This window comes from Erinaceus europaeus, chromosome 2, assembly GCF_950295315.1.
Source record: "Erinaceus europaeus chromosome 2, mEriEur2.1, whole genome shotgun sequence".
Classification (NCBI taxonomy): Eukaryota; Metazoa; Chordata; class Mammalia; order Eulipotyphla; family Erinaceidae; genus Erinaceus; species Erinaceus europaeus.
Window position 1 is genome coordinate 134,914,606 of NC_080163.1, and position 24,329 is coordinate 134,938,934.

Sequence of the window (24,329 nt, forward strand, 5' to 3'; positions counted from 1 at the left end):
GACTACTTAAACAAAATAATTTAGTTAATATCAAAATGATAAGTCCAGTTTCATAGAAACAGCAAGCCATATTATGATCACTCAGTAGTGCCTGGGGCACAGAGTCGGACAGTAGCGCAGCATGGTTAAGCGCAGATGGTGCAAAGTGCAAGGACCGGCATAAGGATCCCGGTTCAAGCCCCCACTCCCCACCTACAGGGAAGTCGCTTCACAAGTGGTGAAACAGGTTTACAGGAGTCTATCCTTTCTCTCCCCCCTCTGTCTTCCCTTTCTCTCTGTCCTATCCAACAGTGATGACAGCAATAGAACAAGGACACAAAAGGGAATAAATAAATAAATATAAAAAAAGAATTAAAATAGTAGTGCATGGGGCTAGTTGATATACTATTAGGCAGCTCTGGTACAGAACTTAAAAATTTATTTATTTATTTTCCTTTTTGTTGCCCTTATTGCTTTTTATTATTGTAGTTATTATTATTGTTGTTGTCGTTGTTGGATAGGACACAGAGAAATGGAGGAGGGAAAGACAGAGAGGGGAAGAGAAAGACACCTGCATAACTGCTTCACCGGCTGTGAAGCAACTCCCCTGAAAGTGGGGAGCCAGGGGCTTGAACTGGGATCCTTATGCTGGTCCTTGTGCTTCACACACATATGCTTAACCGCTGGGCTACCACCCAACTCCTGAGAACTTTTTTTATTATTAGGGAGAGTTCTACTGGGCAATGCTATTCTTGTTCCATTTATTTATTTAATCATTCATTCATTCATTCATTCATTTATTTATTTACTTTTCTGGTGCTGGGAGTTGAATCCCATCCCTCATACATACAAAGCATGTGCTCTGTCACTGAGCTGCATCACCAGCCCATAGGCAGAGTTGTTCTTATACATAGAACAACTACAGTATTTTAAAATTAATTATAAATATGAAAGAATCAGTGCTGCTTGCCTTCTCATTTGTAACCTAAAAGACTGCCTATCAAGATGCTATATTTATCTCTTGTGCAGAAAGATGGAATTTGTTAAAATAAGGGAAATAATTGCCTTTCATGCTGAAGGAGAAAGAAGTTAGGTATTAGAGCCAGATGATCCAGGTTTAAATACTGGTTCAGCACATCAATTATAATTAGTCACTTTGAGCCTCAGCCTTTCTTTCCTTTGTAAACCAAAAATCATAATAATGTATACATTTTGGGAATAAAGCAGATGAAAGACATGCAATGAACTTAAGTAGACAGGCAATCAATGATGACTGAATTCAATTAACTACCAAGGTATGTTAGATGCCATTTCTTGTTTTTCTGTCATTTTCATTTGTATAATGAAAAAATAGTTGTTTCCCTTTCACTGTCCTCTCCCTTTTGTACTTTGGGATTCTTTTTTAGAAATGTTCTAAATTTCTTCCCCAAACAATGTATTCACTCAACACTGGTCTAAAAACGTAACATTGGAAGACTGTATAAGTACCTTGCGCTAACGCTAACTGACTGTGCAACTGGAGCTCCAACATTGGAAGACTGAGGCCAAAGTTTGGGAGCTCCAGCAGACACTGGATATGATCAGCCATATGTGGAAGAAACATTTTCTGGCAGAGGGAGACAGGTGCTAGCTTTAGGTTAAGGGTGGCAAGGTGCAAGTTTCTCATCTTGTTGAGATGTTTCTTTCTACTCACCTCATTATTCAGATCCTGGATGATTTGCTGGGAGGAGTTGATTTTACAGAAGGAGGAATCAAGTTGTGATGAAGTTTGTGTTAACTGCGCTTTCATTTTCTCATTTTCCTCCTCCACCATCCTCATATTCTCCTTTAACTGTTCCCCCAATAAAGAACAAAGCATAGAAGGATGTCATCCCTAGACTCCTACAAAAGCCTGCCCCTTCTCTCACCCACAGCTCTATTTGGTGCCCTGTCACATTTGAGACTGGCTCTTTCCCCACTTGTCTTTCCCCCTCTCCCGCCATTCTCTGCTGAGGTCTAAGAACTCATAGCTTCCCCAGCTGAATTCACGTCTGGAACTGAGTTCATGATCCTGACTTTTCCCAAACTTTCCTCTCACCATTTTTTCTTTCTTTTTCTCACTTTCTTGGACTTCTTCAAGCTCTTTTTCTAGCATCTTCTCCTTCTCTTTGCTCTTTTTCAACTGTTCCTGTTTCTTTTCTAGTGAACTTGTTGCCTCCTGAAGCTCGTATTCTAGTTTGTTGATGGCGGATGCTTGCTCTCTGTGCTGAAAAAACAAAACAAAACAAAACAAAATGACAAGACTGGACAGAAAGTTGGACTTAAACTGTATATTTTTAAAAGAAAAAGAAAATCTAGGAAATTGTATGTAAGGGATGACAGAAATAAATGGGGGGGGGGGATTCTATTTTATTTAGCAATATACTTTGAAAGTTTCCCTTTTAGTAAACTTATAAAAGTTTAGTAAACTTTTTCTTAGTTCAATTAGACATGTCAACTTATTTTATTATTTGTATTTATTATTGTTTCCATAGCATCAATCTTCTCTCCCACTTACTAAATCTTTCCATATAAAATCTCTTTGAATGCAGTTAAAAAAATCTTAGAAACTCATGTACCTACAATTATTCTATAAAACATTAACCCCAACCAATGAGGTAATCACAATTTTTAGAAAAACCTTGTGGTGAGGGGAAGGGTGGACATTCGGCTTCCTGGGGTGGGGGTTGGGGGGGTGAAATGGGACACGAATAATAATAATTAAAAAATAAAAAAAAACTCAAAAGGGGTAGGGATATAGCTTACCCAGTGGGGCTTGTGCCTTACTATCAGTGAAGGCTTGGGTTTGAGTTCCAGCCCCCCATGGGAGAACCACAGCAATGGGTGGAACTCCACAGATTGTGAAGCAGTGCTGTGGTATCACTCCCTCTTTCTCTGGTTTTCTCTTTGTCCCATTTTGTTTCTATCTGAAATAATACAAAGGATGGGGGAAAAATAACCTGCCTGGGAATGGTGGCACGAAGTGTCAGTGTTTCAAAAATGAAAAGATAAGTACAAAAAAGGATAACTCAGTTTAGTGGGGTTGATAAGGGTAGTTTGTGAATCTGGATAAAATAATTAAGTGATATGCTTAACACTTTTATACAAAGTCTGGACGAATATTTTGCATTGGATTGATGGGGGTCTTTTCTCAAGTGAAGACTTAAGCAGATCAGTGTTTGAACTGGTTACTTCCTTGTCCTTCATACCTGCTGCTGAACGAGTTTTATTTGATCTTGTAGCTCATTCAGCTTTATATCCTGCTCAGTCAAGTTCTTCTGAAGGTTTTTCTTTTCCTTTTCTGAAAACTCAAGATTCATCAGGGCCTCTCGGAGTTCTGAAGACAGCTCCTCAACTCGTTTCCTAAAGCAAAATAGAAAACCACAGGAGGAGAGACCTCTGTAAATTGACCTCTCAGGGTTTGCTATCCATAGTGGCCCTGCAGAGGCAGAAGGGAGAGAATCTCTCTCTTGGGGTTGCCAGCAGCTGGCCCCGGCTGAAGTAATTAAAGGTCTCTGAAGGAAAGGAGGAGTCAGCAAGAAATGAAATGAGAGACACACCAGCTGCTTTAGGTGCAGGAGAGAAGTGCCTCTGTCCTCTGTCTGCAGAGGTTTATTTTTAAACAATTTTTACCTGGATATAGTTGACATCATGTAAGATTGTTATCATTAACATAAAAGATACAGATGACATCATGCAAGATTGTTTTTATTAACATCAAGGATAATCTTATCTTAAACAACATTATTATTCTTATAGGTATGTTTTCCTTAGAAAGTTCTCTAGGTCTGGGGCATTCCTTTTAAAAATATTTATTTATTTATTTCCTTTTGTTGCCCTTGTTTTTTTTTAATTGTTGTAGTTATTATTGTTGTTGTTATTGATGTCATCGTTGTTGAATAGGACAGAGAGAAATGGAGAGAGGAGGGGAAGACAGAGAGGAGTTGAGAGAGATAGACACCTGCAGACCTGCTTCACTGCCTGAGAAGGGACTTACTCCCCTGCAGGTGGGGAGCCAGGGGATCCAACCGGGATCCTTAAGCTGGTCCTTGCGCTTTGCACCACTGTGCTTAACCTGCTGTGCTGCCGCTTGACTCCCCGTCTGGGGTATTCCCAATCTCCTCTTGAAAGTTCCCTTGGTCTGGGGTAGCCTAAATCTTCCCTTGAAAGTTCCCCTGAAATTACCATCTGTGTTGTGACCATCTCCCTGTTCTGACCTTCTTGTTTGAATCAACATTTCTCCTTGGAACTAAATCTAATAATTTTTCTTCTTAACCTATTCTTGGATGGGTCTAAACCAAGTCTTTTGTAATATCTAGTAAGCTGTCTACCTAAAGAAATCTTGTGCTGTAAAAAGTAAGCACACACCATAGGGGCTCTCCTCTGGCTAATCTTTGCATATAAGAAAATTTACTTTCGCCTTTATGAAAGTTTGCTAACTTCTACCCATTAACCCTTACATAGCTATCTAACTACACAACCTCTATATTAATCGTAAATACCTATAAATGGAAGCAGAGGGTCTGTGGGTGAAGATAAGCTATAGGGCCTCTATATATTTAGGTGGAGACCACAGTCTGCCACTCAAACTATAAGCCACCTATAATTCTGGCTTGTGATCTGAGTCCAGCTAATAGCGAAGCTGTAGTGGTGTCAAATAGCTCTTTTTCTGAAAGCCTTTCAATGGGTACAGCAGCTTCAGCTCCTAGGCCATTTTTAGTCTTGTCACACTCACTGCCATGATTGTTGTCACTGTGTACTTCCCCTGGGGATCTCTTTTTATTGTTTCTAGGTATAATTTGTGTATTTTCAATATAGCCGATAAGTCCTCAAATTATCAATGTAAGGATGAATAGCTTCAGTTCAGTCTTAGGACTTCCCGCTTTGCAGGTAGTCCTAGCCTGCTGGGGGCTGTGCCATACAGCAGACGTGACTTCGCCTCTGCCATTGTCCTCAGGTAATAGTTGTGTATTTTCAATATAGCCAATAAATCCTCAAATTATCAATGTAATTGGAAACAAGAGGATGAATAGCTTCAGTTTAGTCCAGGACTTTCCACTTTGCAGTCAGTCTTAGCCTGCTGGGGACTGTGCCATGCAGCAGGCCTGACTGTGTCTCTGCCATGGGGTGAACCTGTAGTACCTGCTGTTTTGAAGTTCCTCTTCAGCTACTGAGAAATCCTTCTGCAGTTTCTTAAGTTCTCTCTGTAGATCTGGGATGACACTTGCCTTCTCTTTCTCTATCTGAAGGTTGTTTCTGGCTTCCTCCAGGTTAGTTTTTGCCAATGTGGCCTCCTCTTTGTATTGGGTTGCTTGCTGAGCTGCAGAAGATAGGAGAAATGTCAGAAGCACATCTATGTGAGAAGGAAAAATGTATGAGATCAGGCTCCCTCAGTGACAACCAGGTACAAAGTCTATTATTTCATTTCTGTAGCCTACTTCAGTATCTAATTTGCACTCATTTCTCTTCATTTTGTTCTACCTCCTGAGGAGCTCTTTTAGAAGGTCTGTTTTTAACTACACCCCGGCTACAGATTTCTTCTTGATTAAACAAAATTATAGAAATTGGCCAGTATCTCTTTGTGACTCATTCTGTCATTGGGGATAAATCCTGGCCCTCATGGAATGTAGATTCTATTTTTTTTTAATTGCCACTAGGGTTATGGCAGGGGCTCGGTGCTGGCACTACAAATCCATGGCTCCTGGTGACCAATTTTTCTATTTTTTTTCCTTTCTACTTTATTTTTGACAGGACAGAGAGAAGTTGATAGAGAAGGAGAGATAGAGAGGGAGAGAGAAAGAAAGATATCTGCAGACCTGCTTCAATGCTCATGAAGCATCCTCCCTGCAGGTGGTGAGGCGGGGCTTGAACCCACATATCACCTTGCACATGGTGATAAGTGCACTTAACTGAGTGAACCACTGCTTAGCCCCCATTCTAGAGAGGACATAATAACCAGTCTTTGTGACATAGAAAATACTGTAATGCTCAACTTGCACCATGAACACAGGAAGGAAGAATGATGTGGGCAGGAATAGTTGGAGATGGACTATGGAGGAGAGGCTGTGTGTGTGTGTGTTTTAGAGGGATGGAGAGGGACCAGCAAGAATACAATCTGTAATGCAAACTATGCCAAAGAGAAGGTGTGCAGACGGAAAAAAAAAAAAGGATAGAGGGAATGAAAAGGCAGGCAAGAAAACTGTGAACTGTGTGATGGAGGTTCCAGAGACAATGGAGGGGGATGAGGTGCAAAGGAGCAAGGAGCAGAGTCTCGTCCACTCTGACAGGATTTTCATTTAGGAGTGTTGAGAAAACTGACTGTGTGTAGTAAGAAGTCCACTTCTCCAAACCAAAATATCTGAAAATATCTGCTATGTAGTGGAAGCTTCAGAGAGAAAGGAAAGTTGTGGGTCAGTGAAGCAATGGAAGAAGGCAGTCAACTACTGAGAGTCATCAGGCTAGATCTTGAGAAGCTCTGAGCAGGAAAGGGGCATGAAGGAAAGGCATTTGGAGGGAGAAAGAGGCTGTTGGAGTCCCTATGCTGGAGCAGTGCTTGCAGGACCTCACCAGCCAGCCTCTGTTGCTGCTGGGCTTCCTCCAGAGATTCCTTCAACTTCTGGACCTCAGCTTTTAGGTTCTCACACTCTGCCATCTTGCTCTTATCCTGCTTTTCCTCCTGGACAGTGTTTTCTAGATCTGTTGTCATTTGTTGATTCTTCTCCAACTCCATCTCCTTTTTCATGAGGGTGTTCTGAATATGTGCCAGTTCCTTCTCTAGTTGGTGCAGCATCTCATCTTTCTCCTGGAGGAGCTGAGGAAAGCAAAAGTGATAATGCTGAGAAAGGCCTGCAGTGAAAACTGTGCCAAAGAGAATGCATTCAGAGGTCGAAAAAGGAGAGAGGGAATGATAAAGGTGTGAACAGAAGCAGGGAAAAGTCAGTTATTTCTCTGAGAATTTTATTTCACTACCAAGTGTAAACCAAACCATAAGGGAACAATATAAATGTCAAAACTTTCTAGTTTGTGGGGCTGGGGAAGAACCTTTCTCTCTTTTTTTTTTTTTCCTCCTCCAGGGTTATTGCTGGGCTCGGTGCCTGCACCATGAATCCACCGCTCTTGGAGGCCATTTATTTCCCCCTTTTGTTGCCCTTGTTGTAGCTTCGCTGTGGCTATTATTATTGCCCTTGTTGACGCAGTTCGTTGTTGGATAGGACAGAGAGAAATGGAGAGAGGAGGGGAAGACAGAGAAGGGGAGAGAAAGATAGACACCTGCAGACCTGCTCCACCGCCTGTGAAGCGACTCCCCTGCAGGTGGGGAGCCGGGGGCTCGAACCGGGATCCTTACGCCGGTCCCTGCGCTTTGCACCACTTGCGCTTAACCCTCTGCGCCACTGCCCGGCCCCCAGAACCTTTTTCTTATAGCATCAATCTTTTTTTTTTTTTAATCCTTTTTTTGGTTGGCTTTTTTTAAAAAGATGTATTTATTCTTTGATAGGACAGAGATAAATTGAAAAGGGAAGAAGAGATAGAGGAGAGAGAAAAAAGAGAGACACTTGCAGCATTCCTTCACTGCTCAAGCAACTCCCCTCTGCAGGTGGGAACTGGGGGTTTGAACCCTGGTCCTTGATCACGATAGCATGTGCATTCAACTAATTGTGCCACTTACTGACCCCTATCTCTCTATTTTTTTTCTTTTAAAAAATATTTATTTACTTATTCCCTTTTGTTGCCCTTGTTTTATTGTTGCACTTATTCCTGTTGTCATCACTTGTTGAATAGCACAGAGAGAAATGGAGAGAGGAGGGGAAGACAGAGAGGGGAAGAGAGAGAAAGACACCTACAGACCTGCTTCACCACTTGTGAAGCAACTCCCCTGCAGGTGGGGAGCCGGGGGTTGGAACCGGGATCCTTATGCCGGTCCTTGCGCATCTCTCTATTTTTTAAAGACAGAGAGAGGGAAGGTGGTGGAGAAGGAGAGAGAACTGGAGCATTACTGTGGCACATACAATGCCAAGAATTGAACTCTGAACCTCACACTTGAGAGTCCAATGCTTTATCCATTGTGCCACTTCTCCAGTCACCAATTTCTTGATTTAAACTTCCTGAATAAGTGTATTCATTCTCTCTGTTTCCTCTCTCTCTCTCTCTCTCTCTTTGTTCTCTCTCTATCTCTCTCTCTCTGTCTCTTTCCCCACCCCTCTCTCCCCTGTGGGGAATTTCTCAACTCTGGCTTCTGGTGTGAGGGTTGAATCTGGGACCTCTGGTGCAGAAATACCAAAGAAATACTCAGAATTGTCTCTGGGTATGAATAGTCCATAGTAGGTAGTAGCCATTGAGGTTTCTTAGGCTTTCACCTAAGCTTTCACTTTAAACTTTCACCTAAGCCTAGCCTCACACCTGCCCTATTTGGTGGAGCCAATAAGAAAGCTCCTCACCTTACCTTGTCTTTCTTCAAACCAAGCTTTTGGGTCTCCGTGAACTGGATCTGCAGCTCCTGCAGCCGTCGTTGCAGAAAGGTGACTTCCTTATCCTTCCTTTCCATGTGGGCTGTTGTCTCCTCACGCAGCCCATGCAGATCCAGCTCCATTTTCATCATGTCTGCAATGGGACCAGACAGAGAGCTCCTTGCTCAGAAGATGGGTTCTTTCAGTGGTAGGTAGCATAATGGTTATGCAAAGGACCTTTCATGCCTGAGGCTCCAAAATCCCAGGTTCAATCCCCTGTACCACCATTAACCAGAGATGAGCAGTGCTCTGGTTAAAAAAAAAATTGGGAGTTGGGCGACAGCATAGCAGGTTAAGCACAAGTGGCACTAAGGGCAAGGATTGGCTTAAGGATCCTGGTTCAAGCCCCCGGCTCCCCACCTGCAGGGGAGTTGCTTCACAGGCAGTGAAGCAGGTCTGCAGGTGTCTCTTTTTCTCTTCCCCTCCTCTCTCCATTTCTCTCTGTCCTATCCAACAATGACAACATCAGTTACAACAATAATAAAAAACAAGGGCAACAAAAGGAAAAATAAATAAATAAATATTAAAAAAAATCATTTTAAAAATAAAAGAAGATGGGTTCTTTGACTTTCTAGTCTCTCTGCTGTAGCCTGCCAACTCAGAGTTTACCTTTCATGATGTTTTTCTTCTGTTCTGACACAGTTTCTAGCTCCATGCGCAGGTCCTTCACAAGGTTCTGGTACTCCTCCACGTGCAGGCACTGGCTGTCTTTCTGCTCCTGCAAGTGCTTTAGTATCTGGGTGGACAGAAGAGGAGCAGGAAGGATGAGTTGCAGTGTAGACAGAAGGACAGCTGGAGAAATACAGGAAACTAACCTCTGACCTGGGTATGGGCAATGAAGACTCAAAGGCACAGGCACCGTTACATTAGCTGAGTAGGCAGAAGAAAGCATGAACTATGATGTGGCTAGTTGCATTTGTAATAGAATATCCAGGAACATAAAGGCTTTAGATAGGATATATAAAAATGGCAGGAGGGGGAGTCGGGCAGTAGCACATTGGGTTAAGTGCCGAAGTGCGCAAAGTGCAAGGACCGGCATTAAGGATCCCGGTTTGAGCCCCCAGCTCCCCACCTGAAGGGGTTCGCTCCCCCTCTCTGTCTTCCCCTCCTCTCTCCATTTCTCTCTGTCCTATCCAACAATGATGACATCAACAATAATAATAACTATAACAACAATAAAAGCAAGGACAACAAAAAGGAAATAAATAAATATTAAAAAATCTAAAAAAAATGAAAAAATGGCAGGAGGAAGTATATTCTGTTTTTTTTTTTTCTCTTGGGAGTCTGTATCATTTTAAAACATGGATTGTAAACAGAGGGAATTAGTACTTAGTGGGGATAGAGTTTCAGTTTTGAGATATCAAAGAGCCCTTTTTATTATTTCTTTTTAAAAAATATTTATTGATTTATTTTCCCTTTTGTTTCCTTTGTTGGATGACAGAGGACCTAGTGAGGGTTGTATTGGATTATATGGAAAACTGGGAAATGTTATGCATGTACAAACTATTGTATTTACTGTTGAATGTAAAACATTAACTCCCCAATAAAGAAATTAAAAAAAAAAAAAGAAAAGGGAAGCTATCAAGGGAGGAGATTGGATATGGAGCTCTGGGGGTAGGCAATGTGTGGAAATGTGCCCTTATTATCCTATGGTCTTGTCAATGTTTCCATTTTGTAAAAAATAAAAAAAAAATTAGGGGGAAAGAAAAGGACAAAATTGGCTGCCAGGAGCAGTGGAGTCATAGTTCTGGCCATTGAGCCCCAGTGATAACCCTGGTGGCAGAAGGGAAAAAAAAGAGTGAGAGAGAGAAGACTCACTACTCATCCATCAAAGAACTCCTTAGAAAGCTTGTTTGTAGACCAGAAAAGAAAACACAGGTAGAACCTGAAATGGAATTGGCGTATTGCACCAAAGTAAAAGACTCTGGGGTGGGTGGGTGGGGAGAATACAGGTCCAAGAAGGATTCAGAGGACCTAGTGGGGGTTGTATTGTTATATGGGAATCTGGGGAATGTTATGCATGTACAAACTATTGTATTTACTGTTGAATGTAAAACATTAATTCCCCAATAAAGAAATAAATTAAAAAAAAAAGAAGCTGAAAAACAAGATCAGAAGAGAAAACACAAGTAGAACTTGAACTGGAATTGGCGTATTGCACCAAAGTAAAAGACTCTGGGGTGGGGGGGGGGGGGAGAGAATACAGGTCCATGAAGGATGACAGAGGACCTAGTAGGGGTTGTATTGTTATATGGAAAACTGGGAAATGTTATGCATGTACAAAATATTGTATTTACTGTCAAAGGTAAAACATTAATTCCCCAATAAAGAAATTAAAAAAAAAGAAAGCTTGTTTGTATTGTTTACTCTCTGCCATCCTTTCCTCCATCTCTCCTTCCCTTGCCTTTCTCTTTTCTTCCCCCTTCCTTCCTTTCCTTCCCTTCCTTTTTTCTTTTTTTTTGGTTGTTCTGTTTTTTTTTTTTTCTATTTTTTTTTAAATTGGGGAATTAATGTTTTACATTCAACAGTAAGTACAATAGTTTGTACATGCATAACATTCCCCAGTTTCCCATATAACATTACAACCCCCACTAGGTCCTCTGACTCCTTCTTGGACCTGTATTTCCTCTACCCACCCACCCCCTTTCTTTTTTCTATTCTTTTACCTTCCCTTCCCTTTTCCTTTTCCCTTCCTTCCTTCCCTCCTTTCTTTGTTTTTTTTCTTTCTTTTTCTTCCTTTCTTTCCGCCAGGGTTTCACTGGGGCTTGTTACCTACATGACTCCACCACTTTGAGGCCTATTCCCCCCTTTCCTCTAGATAGAAAGTGAGAGACAGAGAGATAGAGAGGGAAAGAGACATAGATATAGAGAGAAGGATAGACTCCACAGCACTGCCTATGACCCATGAAACTTCCTCCTTGTAGGTACTTCCATATGGTAGCCTGAATCTTGGACCTGGGTTTTTAAGCATGGAAATGTGTGCATTCTACTGGGCGAGCCATCTGCCTGCCTCATGCCAATATATATATGGGGGTTAATGTTTTACAGTAGAAAGTAATAAAATGCAATAGTTTGTACATGTATAATATTTCCACATAACAATACAACCCCCATTAAGTCCTCCTCTGCCATTATGTTCCAGGTCCTGAACCTTCCCTGTCCCACCCCAGAATCTTTTACTTTGATGCAGTACACCAACTCCAGTCCAAGTCCTGCTTAGTGTTTTCCATTCTGATCTTGTTTTTCAACTTCATTTTAAGAGTGAGATCATCCCATATTCATCCTTTTGTTTCTGACTTATCTCAGTTCAAGCTCTATCCAAGATTGGGTAAATCAGGTGAATTCACTATTTTTAATAGCTGAGTAGTATTTCATTGTGCATATATACCACTATTTACTCAGCCACTCATCTGTTGTTGTACAAATGAATTGCTTCCAGGTTTTGGCTATTATAAATTGTGCTGCTTTGTGGTCTGTATACACAATGGAATACTACTCAGCTATAAACAATGGTGACTTCACCGTTTTCAGCCGATCTTGGATGGACCTTGAAAAATTCATGTTATGTGAAGTAAGTCAGAAACGGAAGGATGAATATGGGATGATCTCACTCTTAGGCAGAAGTTGAGAAACAAGATCAGAAACGAAAACACAGTAGAACCTGAAATGGAATTGGCGTATCGCACCAAAGTAAAAGACTGGGGTGGGTGGGTGGGGAGAATACAAGTTCATGAAGGATGATAAATGACCTAGTGGGGGTTGTATTGTTAAATGGGAAACTGGGGAATGTTATGCATGTACAAACTATTGTATTTACTGTTGAATGTAAAACACTAATTCCCCAATAAAGAAATTAATTAAAAAATAAATTGTGCTGCTATGAACATAGATATAAACAAATCTTTTTGGATGGGTATGTATATCCCCAGGAGAGGAATTGCAGGGTCATAGGGTAGATCCACTTCTAGCCTTCTGAGAGTTCTCCACACTGCTCTCCACAGGGGTTGGACCAATTGACATTCCCACGAGCAGTGCAGGAGGGTTCCTTTGTCCCCACAAACTCTCCAGCATTTGTTACTGCTACGTTTTCTGATGTATGACATTCTTACAGTAATGAAGTGGTATCTCACTGTTGTATTTATTTGCATTTCTCTGACAATCAATGATTTGGAGCATTTTTTATTTCATTTTTTCATATCGCCACTACATATTTTTTATCTTTTGTTATCTCTGGGGCTTCACTGTCCCTTGATGACTTTTTCAGATACAAAGAATAAGGCTGGGGTGGATGGAGTGGGGTGGAGGAGAGGAAGGGGGGGGAGAAAGGCTACAACAGCAAAGCTTCCTTCAAAAAGTTTCCTTCAGTAGGAAGGGACTGGGCTTAAACCTGGGTTGTGCGCATGTCTTCCACCTGATATAATAAATAAATAAATAAAAAAGAAGAAACTAAGTTGGCTGCTGGGAATGGTGTAACTGTGAATCCCCAGAGATAAGTCTGGTAGAAAAGAAAAAAATAATTAAGAATATTTAGAATCAAACTCAACTTGGCTAATTTGCACTAGGAATAACTAAGCGAAAACTTCCTACCGTTTTGATGTCTTCACAATCTTCTGAGGAGCTAGGAGGATGTCTGTGGGTGGCTGTATAGGAAGCAAAGTCTGCCCGTAATTTTATCAAAGCCTCTTCACGCTCTAGGACCTGAAACCAAGCATAAGTTAGATATGCTGAATGATCTGTGTAATGAGCTTGTTTTTGTGCTCCTTTTGTGGGGTGTTCCATTTGTCAGCTAAAGTTTGTTGTAACATTATATAGTACATAATACATTTCCTGTGGGCCTGGTACAGGGAAGAAATTATGTTCTCAACCTTATATTACATTTCCCCAAGGCACAGATAGTCCTAAGTCTGGAAGAGACCACATTTTGGACTCTCTCATGATCCTGTGTGTGGTTTGTGAGGCAGAAAGAAGGTTCTCAGGAAGCTGTGGTGGGAAAATGTAACTAATGTAACAGAGAATGGAATTCAAAGCTTAAGAGTCAAACAAGGAAGTTTTTATGAAATGGGTGAGTATATGTGTACACTTTTTGAAACTTAAAAAACATAACATTTTTGTCTTTGTTTGATGAAAATCAATTAATATCCATGTACTGAAAATAAGGATAATAAATTCTGGGCCACCTCACTATAAAGTAGTAGTGGTAAGGACTGCCCCAATTTCTGAAAGGAGCCTGGGTCAGTTTACTCTGCCACTTGAGGAAGACTGGTCCTGAAATGAGTGCGGCCTAGAATGTCTCCAGCTGTGACCATGGACTGTGAGCTCAGATTGACAGGGACTCAGAGAACACACAGGCTCTTGTGCTAAATGGGAATATATATATATGGGCCCTGGGTTTATGTGCTAAACAGATTTATGTGCTAAACAGCTAATTGTACTTATATATTCTCTTCAAGTTTGGGAGCTACTCTCTGTCCTAATCCAGCTTTCTAGCCCTATTTCTAATTCTGATATCATCTTCCCAGAAAATATTTTTAGTCCACCTCCATGTTAACTATCAAGCTCAAGCAAAAATTACTAAAATTATGGGCTCCTAGGAACATACCTAAAATAGACTTCCTAACTTCCTCTTCCTCCTTCTCCCCCTCCTCCTCCCCCTCCTCTTCCTCTTTCTCTTCTTATCCATTTTTTTTTTTCTTCCAGGGTTATTGCTGAGGTTTGGTGCTGGCACTAAGAACCCACCACTCCAGGTAGCCACTCTCTCTCTCTTTCAATTTTATTCTATAAGACAGAAAGAAATTGAGAGGGGAGGGCAAGATGGGGGGGGGAGAGGGAGACAGACACCTGCAGACCTGCTTCACTGCTTGTGAAGTAGAGTCTCCGACTCTGGTTCTTGCATGGGTCCTTAAGCATGCATAGTACTATGTATGTTTAACTGGTTGTGCCACTGCCTGGCCCTGACTTCCTAGCTTACCACCCTAAAACCCCTATTCTCGCCTGCTCTATTCCTACTTTATGGTTCCTATTTTTAAAATTTTATTAGTGACTTATAAGTTGACTTATAAAATTATGAGATAACAGGGGTATAATTCCACACCATTCTCACTATGAGAGTTCTGTGTTCCCATTCCCTCCATTGGAAGCTACAGTGTTCTCTCAAGGTTGCAGATACGGGTTAACTACTATTCTTTAACTGTCTATATTTATATATATTTGCCTTTTCCCCCCTTATGGGCCTGCTTTCCCAATAAGGATGAGAACTCTAGGTGAAAATGATTGATTTAAGTGATTTCATTTCCCCTTTTCTATTTTGAATCACTCAGAAAAATGCTCTAGAAGAAGGTACGTACCAAAGCGTTACTGCAGGCTAGTTTATTTCGAAGTTCTTGGACTAGGTCATCCTGTTCTGAGACCTTTTGCCAGACTTCAGACAGTCGTTTCAGAGTCTCTTGATGGTCTTGAATCATACAGGTAGAAGTGTATAAACGCACCTTTGAATGATCACCCTTGTTCTCAGGCTCCTTTTGAAAAGGATAGCAGGGTTTTGTTAATATTTTTTGAATTTAACATCGAAAGGGATAAGTATAGAAAAATCCTTAGATCACAGCAGGAACCTCGCATCTCCACTATAGATCCCCTACTTCCCCCAGTCCTGGAACCCTTGGATAGGGCCCACTTTCCCGTATGCCTCTCCCAATCCATATCAAATAATATTGCATCCGCCGATCACAACCTAACCAATGCAACGATTGCCACCTCAACATGCTTCACCTCAGACTGTGTCCAGAGACTTCACGTGTGGAATGACAACCCTTCAGCTTCATTACTCGGGTGAGACCTTTCCTTTTATAGTACACTCTAATTTCATCTCAGGTGGTTCACTTTCTTTTATATTTATTTTATTTATTTTTTCTCTTTTGTTGCCCTTGTTGTTTTATTGTTGTAGTTATTATTGTTGTTGTTGTTGTTGTTGGATAGGACAGAGAGAAATGGAGAGAGGGAGGGGAAGACAGAGAGGAGGAGAGAAAGATAGACACCTGCAGACCTGCTTCACCGCCTGTGAAGCGACTCCCCTGCAGGTGGGGAGCCGGGGTTCGAACCGGGATCCTTATGCTGGTCTTTGTGCTTTGCGCCACCTGCGCTTAGCCCGCTGTGCTACAGCCCGACTCCCGGTGGTTCACTTTCTAACAAAGTCCCAAAACCTAGATATACACCAGTTTCTGTGAGAGAGAGCTTATGTTCACACGTATCCATAAACTACTGCAAAATATATACCTGAAAGCAGAAGTACACTAGAGTTTGCAGTGAGTACCTCCCTAATACTTCCTCTCCACTATTCCAAGCTTTGGGTCCATGATTGCTCAACAATTTGTTTGGCTTCATATGTTAACTCTCTTTTCAATCACCAGGTTCCAGATGCCACCAGGATGCTAGCCAGGCTTCCCTGGATTGAAGACCCCACCAATGTGTCCTGGAGCTCAGCTTCCCCAGAGACACACCCTACTAGGAAAAGAGAGAGGCAGACTGGGAGTATGGACCAACCAGTCAACGCCCATGTTCAGCGGGGAAGCAATTACAGAAGCCAGACCTTCTACCTTCTGCAACCCTCAATGACCCTGGGTCCATGCTCCCAGAGGGATAGAGAATGGGAAAGCTATCAGGGGAGGGGGTGGGATATGGAGATTGGGTGGTGGGAATTGTGTGGAGTTGTACCCCTCCTACCCTATGGTTTTGTTAATTAATCCTTTCTTAAATAAAAAAAATTAAAAAAAAAGAAAAATCCTTAGATCTATGTGATAAAAGCTTGTGTTCATGATTGTGAGTCATGGCTTTCTTCATAAAAGAAAACAGTGACTTCTGGCCACAATATGATCAGCTCCAGGATTATTTTCTACTTTGAAAACACAGCAACAAAAAACTATAAGCTATGCAAAACCACAGAATTGCTCAAGCAGCCATAGAAATAGTCCTTGGATTACCTGGAGCCTGAAAGCAGAGGGAGAGAAACACAGAACCAGAACCCAGGTTCTGATTGGACAAGGAGAACTGCAAAATAGGTACTGATCTGGGCTGTACAGGGAATGGTGCCCTTGAATTAAGGACCCAGGGCTACTGACATCCAGTCCTTTTGGATTTTCAGTGCTATTGGGCTAACTAAAGCTCAGAACTTCCTGAGCATTGGTACTCTGTGGTTTCTGTTCTGCTCCACTTAGTTTTGCCTTTATCAGTACCACCAAGGCACAGCTTATAGTATTTTCTGCCAGGCCCATTGGCTTCTGTTGCCCCCAGCCTGTATTATCTCTGAGCATCCCCTCATTGCCTATTCCCATTGCTCAAACCTCTGCCCAACAGTACGGGCCCATGCTGCGCCTTGTAGTCAGCCTATGGACCACCTCTACCCCCACTGGCTCCCCTATGTGTCCTGGCACATGCTCCCCTTTCCACCTGCTGATCCCATAGCCAGGGGTTCCTTTGAGAGGCCCAGTGTTGCCTGCACTAAGCAGGCTCCTCCATGTGAACAAGCAGCCTCTGGTCAACCAACAGACTCCCCTCTGTGCCCCTCTCCCCACTCAACTTCATTCCCATATCTGCTTGACGGGCTTACAGTCAGTGGGCTCCTCTAAGTGACTAGGCATCACTGGCTCCTGTCTCCCTACTTGTGGTGATTGCCCCATCCTCTCATAGGACACAAGCTGGAAGGATACTCTGCAGGAACTTCACTGTTCATCTGCTTGGCCCACAGTTGGTGGACTCCCCACATGACCCAGTCTATACTCACTGCTCAAGCCTCTCTGCCTGCAGGGGAAACTTACATTTCTGTCAAGAACATGAGTCAGTAAGTCTTACATTCATAAAAGACTCATAACACAGTGATACATGTTTTACCTTGCTTAACATGCTCAAGTTCTTTTGGATGATATTTCTCCTTTAACTTAAACTGTATCTGGACTTTTACTGGGAAAATAGTCCTTTGAATTTACCCCCATTTTAAAAATTTTAATGTTTTGATAGAGACAGAGAAATTGAGAGAGGAAGGGGAGAGAGAGAGAGAGAGAGAGAGAGAGAGACTTGCAGTATTGCTTCACTGCTTGTGAAGTTTCTGCAAGTAAGAACCAGGATCTTGAACCCAGGTCCTTGAGCATGGTAACATGTATGCCTAACTAGGTATGCAATCATCTGACCCCCTGAATTTACTCTCAGAGCAATAGTTTATATTAAGTGCTTGCCAGCACAGGCGACCATCACCAAAACAGAAAGACACCCTACAGAAAGAAGAGAAGAGTTTTGCATGACATATATCAGATAAAGGCTAATAACCACGATATATAAAGAACTCATCCAGCAACTACAATAACAATAAAAATAAACCCATTAAAAATGGGGAGAGGACATAAACAGAATCTTCACCAAAGAGGAGATGTGGATGGCAAACAGACAAATTATCAGAGAAATGCAAATAAGGACAACAATGAGATGTCACTTTATACCTGTGAGAATATCAGACATAAAAAGACCAGACACAACAAGTATTGGTAAGGATATGGGGAGAAAGGAACACTTATACACTGCTGATGAGAATGTAAATTGGTCTAATCCTTGTGAAAAAAGTGTGCTACCACCCCAGTGTCTTTTCTTAAATTTAGGCTTGTTTATCTTTATTGGATAGAGATGGAGAGAAATTGAGTGTGTATATATATATGTGTGTGTGTGTATGTGTGTGTGTGTGTGTGAGAGAGAGAGAGAGAGAGAGAGAGAGAGAGAGAGAGATAAGGAAAGAACCAGAGATATCTGCAGCATTGCTTCACTGCTCATGAAGCTTCTCCCTTGCAGGTGGTGACTGGTGCCTTGAACCTGGGTCCTTGTGCCTGGTAACTTGTACACTTTTCTGGTTGTGCTACCACTCAACTCCCTACCTATAATATCTTAAGAAGCTCCTCCAAGTTAATAATAATAATAGTAATAATAATAATAATGCCAACAGCCCAATAAAATAAGTTAAGGATTTAAGTAAGTAACTTATAAAATGGAAACTCAAATGATTTATACACTTATGAAGAGTGCTCATACTTGACATTACAGAGGTGGACACTATAATGTCCTTCCTGGTAGCACTACTGCCCCAAGGCAGCTTTGAACTGTCAGTCCTTTTGGGAACTTAACTGGTCTGAAGAAAATGGCTTTGTCCAAGGTCATGCCTCTCCTCAGGTACAGTTAATATCCATCCAATCACTGAACATATACTTGGAGGTATAAAAAGCAATTGCCTTCCTCTGACCTGCCTTCCAATTTTGGGCAGCTCTGAAGGTTGGCCCAGCCCCAGATCCCTTAACAGTTGCCCAGGGTTTTCATTGGGACTGCATTTCATCACAACACCACTCCCACCCAACCCCACTTCCCTCCTCTTCCTTTCATAAGTGTTGATATCAAGAGCTTTTCCTAAAAATGCATTGAATTTTAATCTGTTTTAAGGTCTGTTTTTTAGAGAACCCAAACCACACCCAATATAATTAAAGGAAATGAAACTATGAGAAAACTTCCCTTCCTGCTATCTCTCAGTTTAGTATGACTTAAAAAGACTGAAAATAAATGGAATGTGGGGAAATAAATTCTCTCAGCTGAGAAAACAGGTAGAATATTTTTTGACATATGATTTGGAAGCATCTTTAAATATTACAAGGAAGTATATTCTTTGACTAAGCAATCCAAATTTAGGAAATTACCCCGTAGAAGAATGTTTCTTACAGCTTGTTTGTAGTAGGCAAGTCAGTAGGTGGTACAGTAATACTAAAGAATACATGGTCTTCTAAATTAAAAGAAAATGTCAAGATATTCCTTTGAAAAGAAAGCTGTGGAACCACATTTATACTTCACTTACATAGTCATGCATATAAAAGTCACTTTAAATTTTGTTTTACTCTTTTTTTTTTGCCTCCAGGGATATTTCTGGGACTTGTTATCACCACTCCTGGAGGCCATTTTTTCCTCCCCCCCTTTTTATTCAGTGGAACAGAGAGAAATTGAGGGAGGGGGGAGGAGACAGAAAAGGAGAGTGAAAGATAGATATCTGCAGACCTGCTTTACTGCTTGTGGAGTGTCCCACGTGGGGAGTGCGGGCTTGAATCCTTATTCTTGTGTGGGTTGCTGAGCAGAGTACTCTGTGTGCTTAACTAGTCATGCCATGCCCTGGCCCAATTTTATTGATTTTTGGATAGAGACAGACAGAGATTGAGGGGGAAGGGGGCAGTATAAAGGATGAGAAAGAGACATCTGCAGCATGGCAGGGGGAGTGCTTGATGAGCAGTGAAGCAGTGTTTCAAGTTTGCACCTAAGTACTGGTGAATTGTAACATATATGCTCAATTGAGTGCACCACTACCCAGTCACATAAAGTCACTTTCCCCCCCCTCCAGGGTTATCACTGGGGTTTGGTGGTGCCGACACTACAAGTACCCCCTCTTCCCCCCTTCATTTTATTGGGTAGGACAGAGAGAAATTGAGAGGAGGGGAGATAAGTCCAGAGACATAGAGACACCTACATCCTTGCTTCACCACTTGTGAAACGACCCCTCTCCCCCTCCCTCCACAGATGCGGAGATGGGACTCTCACCGGAATCCTTGCGCGAGTCTTTGCGCTTGGTACTATGTGTGCTTAACCCGGCGCGCCGTTGGCCGGCCCCCCATAAAAGTCACTTTTATATCAAATAAATAACATCTAAAAATACCCCCCCAAAAAACCCCCAACCATTTATAAACGCAATTGTATACCAAAAGGTTGGGGAGAGGATTCCTACCACATTGTTCAAGTTATTCTTTAAGAGGACACAAGTGTGTGGAGGACGTTAGAGGTAGAATTTCACATTTTATCTTCATAGTCTGTCTAAACATTTGATATAATTATATTATTTGTGTGATTATAAAAGGAAAAGGATGGGGCTGGGTGGTGGCGCACCTGGCTGAGTGCAAGTGTTACAATGTGCAAGGCCCCGGGTTCAAGCCCCCGGTTCCCACCTGCAGGGGGAAAGCTTCATGAGTGGTGAAACAGGGCTGCAGGTGTCTCTCTCCCTCTCTATCAGCCCCTCATTCCCTCTTGATTTATGGCTGTCTCTATAAATGTCTTTATTCAATAAATAAAGAAATAAAAAAATAAAAAAAGGAAAAGGCCACAAATTCAGGCATTTTGTCTCTTCCCCCCTCCATCTCCCATGTCTCATGACTTTCTCCTTCAATTTGGTCCTGAAGTCATGGTTTGCATAAACTCTGTGACTTAGAAAAGTCCTGTGCTGGATACTCATAAAGACATGGACTATTTGAATGGTCATTTGGTAAATTTTTTCTGCTTTATTTGAAAAGATGATGTTCAGGATTAGATAGTAGCACACCTGGTTGAATGCACATGTTGCAATGAACAAGGACCTGGGTTCAAGCCCCCATTCTCCACCTGCAGGAGGTCTGCTTCATGAATAAAGCAGATAGGCAGGTGTCTTTCTGTCTTTCTCCCTCTCTATCTTCCCCTTCCCTCTCAATTTCTGGCTGTCTCTATCCAATAAATAAAGATTAAAAGAAAAAAGAAAAGATGATGTTCTTTTTTTTTAAAAAAATTAACCTTTATTTATTTATTTTGAATAGAGACAGAGAGAAATTGTGAGGGAAGGGGGAAATAGAATGGGAGAGAAACAGAGAGACACCTGCAGACCTGCTTCACCACTTGTGAAGCTTTCCCCCCTGAAGGTGGGGACTAGGGGCTTGAACCCAGATCCTTGTGCACTCTAATGTGTGCGCTTAATCAGGTGTGCCACTACCTGGCCCTGAAAAGATGATGTTCTGTTAATTATAGGCATTAAAATTGTTAGAGATTAATCACATAGGAGATGTGAAGGCTGGAGATTAAAAAAAAATCTAAGGGCTACAAAGTTCAAGGGAAGCAATGACATCTGGGTGAATAGAGGAAGATGAAACTTTTATAAGAGCCCACCTGGGTCAGCTCCATTTGCCGGAGCTGCAGGTCTAATAGTCTGATTAAAGTCCTACCTGAGCCACAATCCCACTGAGCTCTCCTTCTAACATCTTCACTTGACACTCCAGTAACTCAATGTTGCTCAGGGAAGTCTGGTATTTATCCCTATAGAGGTTTAAGCTTCTTTCCAGTGAGGCGATCTTGTCCCCAGCCAAGGCAAGTTGCTCCTGTGCCAACTGGAGCTTCTCCCCTGCATTCTCATTATGATTTCCCATTTCTTCTTCATACAGAATTACCTGTTGGTATAGGCATGAAACTGCATTCAATCTATAGGAACATCTAATGAGGAAAGGGCAGGGCTGAAAGAAGACTTCCTGCAGAAGAATCTTATATCTTCGTTAGAAATCCAGACACACAGAATAGGCCCAGCACAGATCTAAAAGCTATACTATGTAATCTCAGAATATTAGTGATTAGAAATTTTTTTTTAAAATTTTTTATTTAAGATGATTAGAAATTTTAATGTGCTGGTTGGTTGGTCGTTCACCCAGATGAGTGCATACATGTACAAGAACCTAAGTTTGAGCTCCTGTTCCCCACCTGTAGGGGAAGCTTTATGAGAGTTGAAGCAGGTCTGCAGGAGTCTCTCTTAGTCTCCCCGTCTCCTTCTTTCCTCTAAATTCCCCTCTGCATTATAGAATTCAAAAAAATAAACAAAAATGACTGCCAGGTGTGGTAGATTAATTGTGCAGGCACTGGGCACCAGTAATGATGCTGGTGGTGGAAAAAGAAAAAAGAAATTTCAAAAGATTGCCTCATTTTGATGGCAAGTTTTTTTTTAATTTTTAATTTTTATTTGTAAAAAGGAAACACTAACAAAAACTATAGGATAAGAGGAGTACAACTCCACACAATTTCCACCACCAGAACTCCATATCCCACCCCCACCCCTGATAGCTTTCCTATTCTCTATCCCTCTGGGAGTATGGATCCAGGGTCATTATGGGGTGCAGAAAGTGGAAGGTCTGGCTTCTGTAATTGCTTCCCCACTGAAGATGGGCGTTGACAGGTCGATCCATATTCTCAGGATGGCAAGTTTCTTAGAGGTAGGAAACATCTCTATTTCCTATTCTTCTTGACTTGAAGTAAGAACTCAGTAAATATTTAGTTGATTAATAGGAAGTAGTTTGTACTGCGGAATTAGTATCCTCAAAACCACTTCTCTGACCCAATTACTATGACACATGCAGTTACTCTGATAATTCTAGACTACCTACCTCCAAAATTTTCTTATATGTCACAGAAATATCAGACGTTACTTTAATTATTCTTACTTTGGTGTTTTCTGTCTGACACAATCAAATGGAACTCTTATAAGTTTAGGGTCACTTTATCCAGGCTGAATTCTTATTTAAATTATAGTGAACAAGTTGGTTTTAACACAGTCTTGCAGTGGCTTTATTAAACCATGGCTTATACTCCCAGGGTTTGTCCCAGATTGTATATATTTATCTATTTATTTATTTGCCTCCAGGGTTATTGTTGGGGCTCAATGCTGGCATTATGAATTCACAGCTCCTGGAGGCTTTTTTTTTATTGGACAGGACAGGGAGAAATTGAGAGAGAAGGGGAGGACTGAGAAGAGGAGAGAAAGACACATGCAGTCCTGCTTCACAGCTTGTGAGGTGACCTCCCTGTAAGTGGGGAGCCAAGGGCTCGAACTGGGATCCTTGAGTGGGTCCTAACTCTCCATATTATGTGCACTTAATAGGGTGTGCTACTGCCTGCTACACACACAGACTGTATTTTTAAAAAAGATTTTATTTATTTATTGATGAGAAAGATAGGAGAGAGAGAGAGAGAGAGAGAGAGAGAGAGAGAGAGAACCAGATATCACTCTGGTACATGTGCTGCCAGGACTTGAACTCAGGACCTCATGCTTGAAAGTCAAGCGCTTTATCCGCTGCACCACCTCCTGGACCACAATACAGATTGTATTTTATAGAATAACTATTCTCTGTTCTTTTCTTTTCTACTCCTTTCCAGGAAATTATTTTTATTTTTTTCCCAGTAAATTGTCATTGACCATAATACTCCCTTTTAACAATTCTCTGTTTTGTAGGGTCTCCCATACCTCCCTGACAACTTTAAGTTAGTCCTTAAGTAACAGCATTATCCAAGACAGCTGATAAAATTTGAAGATAAAGTTCTTGGAATTTTATCTCTAGAGACAAAAAAAAATTAAGAGGGCAATTCTTACAACCTATGATTTTAAGTTTTTGTGGTTTTAAGTTTGCAAGTACTACTACTGTTTAATTGGTTTTTACTTCTATCACTTTGGAATTTAGTTGAGATTTCACAAGTATGCTTTTCTCTGCTTTAATAAATACTGTCCTGGAGCATGAATACAAAATAATGACTAGAATATACTTAAGCTAACTCTACATGTGCTAAAACACCAGTCTGAAAAGATGACCAATCTGATATTTTGTATGATTCAATGTATGGTAATCCTAACAACTATGCAAGTTACAGGACTTAATTTTTTTCTTTTAAAAATTTATTTATTCCCTTTTGTTGCCCTTGTTGTTTTATTGTTGTAGTTATTATTGTTATTGATGTTGTTGTTGGATAGGACATAGAGAAATAGAGAGAGGAGGGGAAGGCAGAGAGGGGGAGAGAAAGATAGACACTTGCAGACCTGCTTCACTGCTTGTGATGCTACTTCCCTGCAGGTGGGGAGCCGGGAGCTCGAACCAGGATCCTTATGCCCGTTCTTGCACTTTGCGCCACCTGCGCTTAACCTGCAGTGCTACCACCCGACTCCCATGGACTTTCTATATTATCAAAACTAAAGAGCTTTTTAGAAATGATTGACTT

General features: G+C 41.4%; 1 protein-coding gene across 2 annotated transcripts in view; it reads right to left on the bottom strand.

Moving 5' to 3' along the window:
• Positions 1-24,329, bottom strand: part of PMFBP1 (polyamine modulated factor 1 binding protein 1) — a 59,586-nt gene that overhangs the window by 12,692 nt on the left and 22,565 nt on the right. For both annotated transcript variants that reach the window (XM_060185223.1, XM_060185222.1), the window contains 10 exons: positions 21,524-21,745; positions 14,846-15,016; positions 13,089-13,199; positions 9,111-9,237; positions 8,438-8,595; positions 6,565-6,808; positions 5,140-5,317; positions 3,207-3,360; positions 2,057-2,224; positions 1,673-1,810 (listed from right to left, as the gene is read on the bottom strand). In XM_060185223.1, coding sequence (XP_060041206.1) covers positions 1,673-1,810; positions 2,057-2,224; positions 3,207-3,360; positions 5,140-5,317; positions 6,565-6,808; positions 8,438-8,595; positions 9,111-9,237; positions 13,089-13,199; positions 14,846-15,016; positions 21,524-21,745 — 1,671 coding nt within the window. The remainder of the gene's footprint in view (positions 1-1,672; positions 1,811-2,056; positions 2,225-3,206; positions 3,361-5,139; positions 5,318-6,564; positions 6,809-8,437; positions 8,596-9,110; positions 9,238-13,088; positions 13,200-14,845; positions 15,017-21,523; positions 21,746-24,329) is intronic.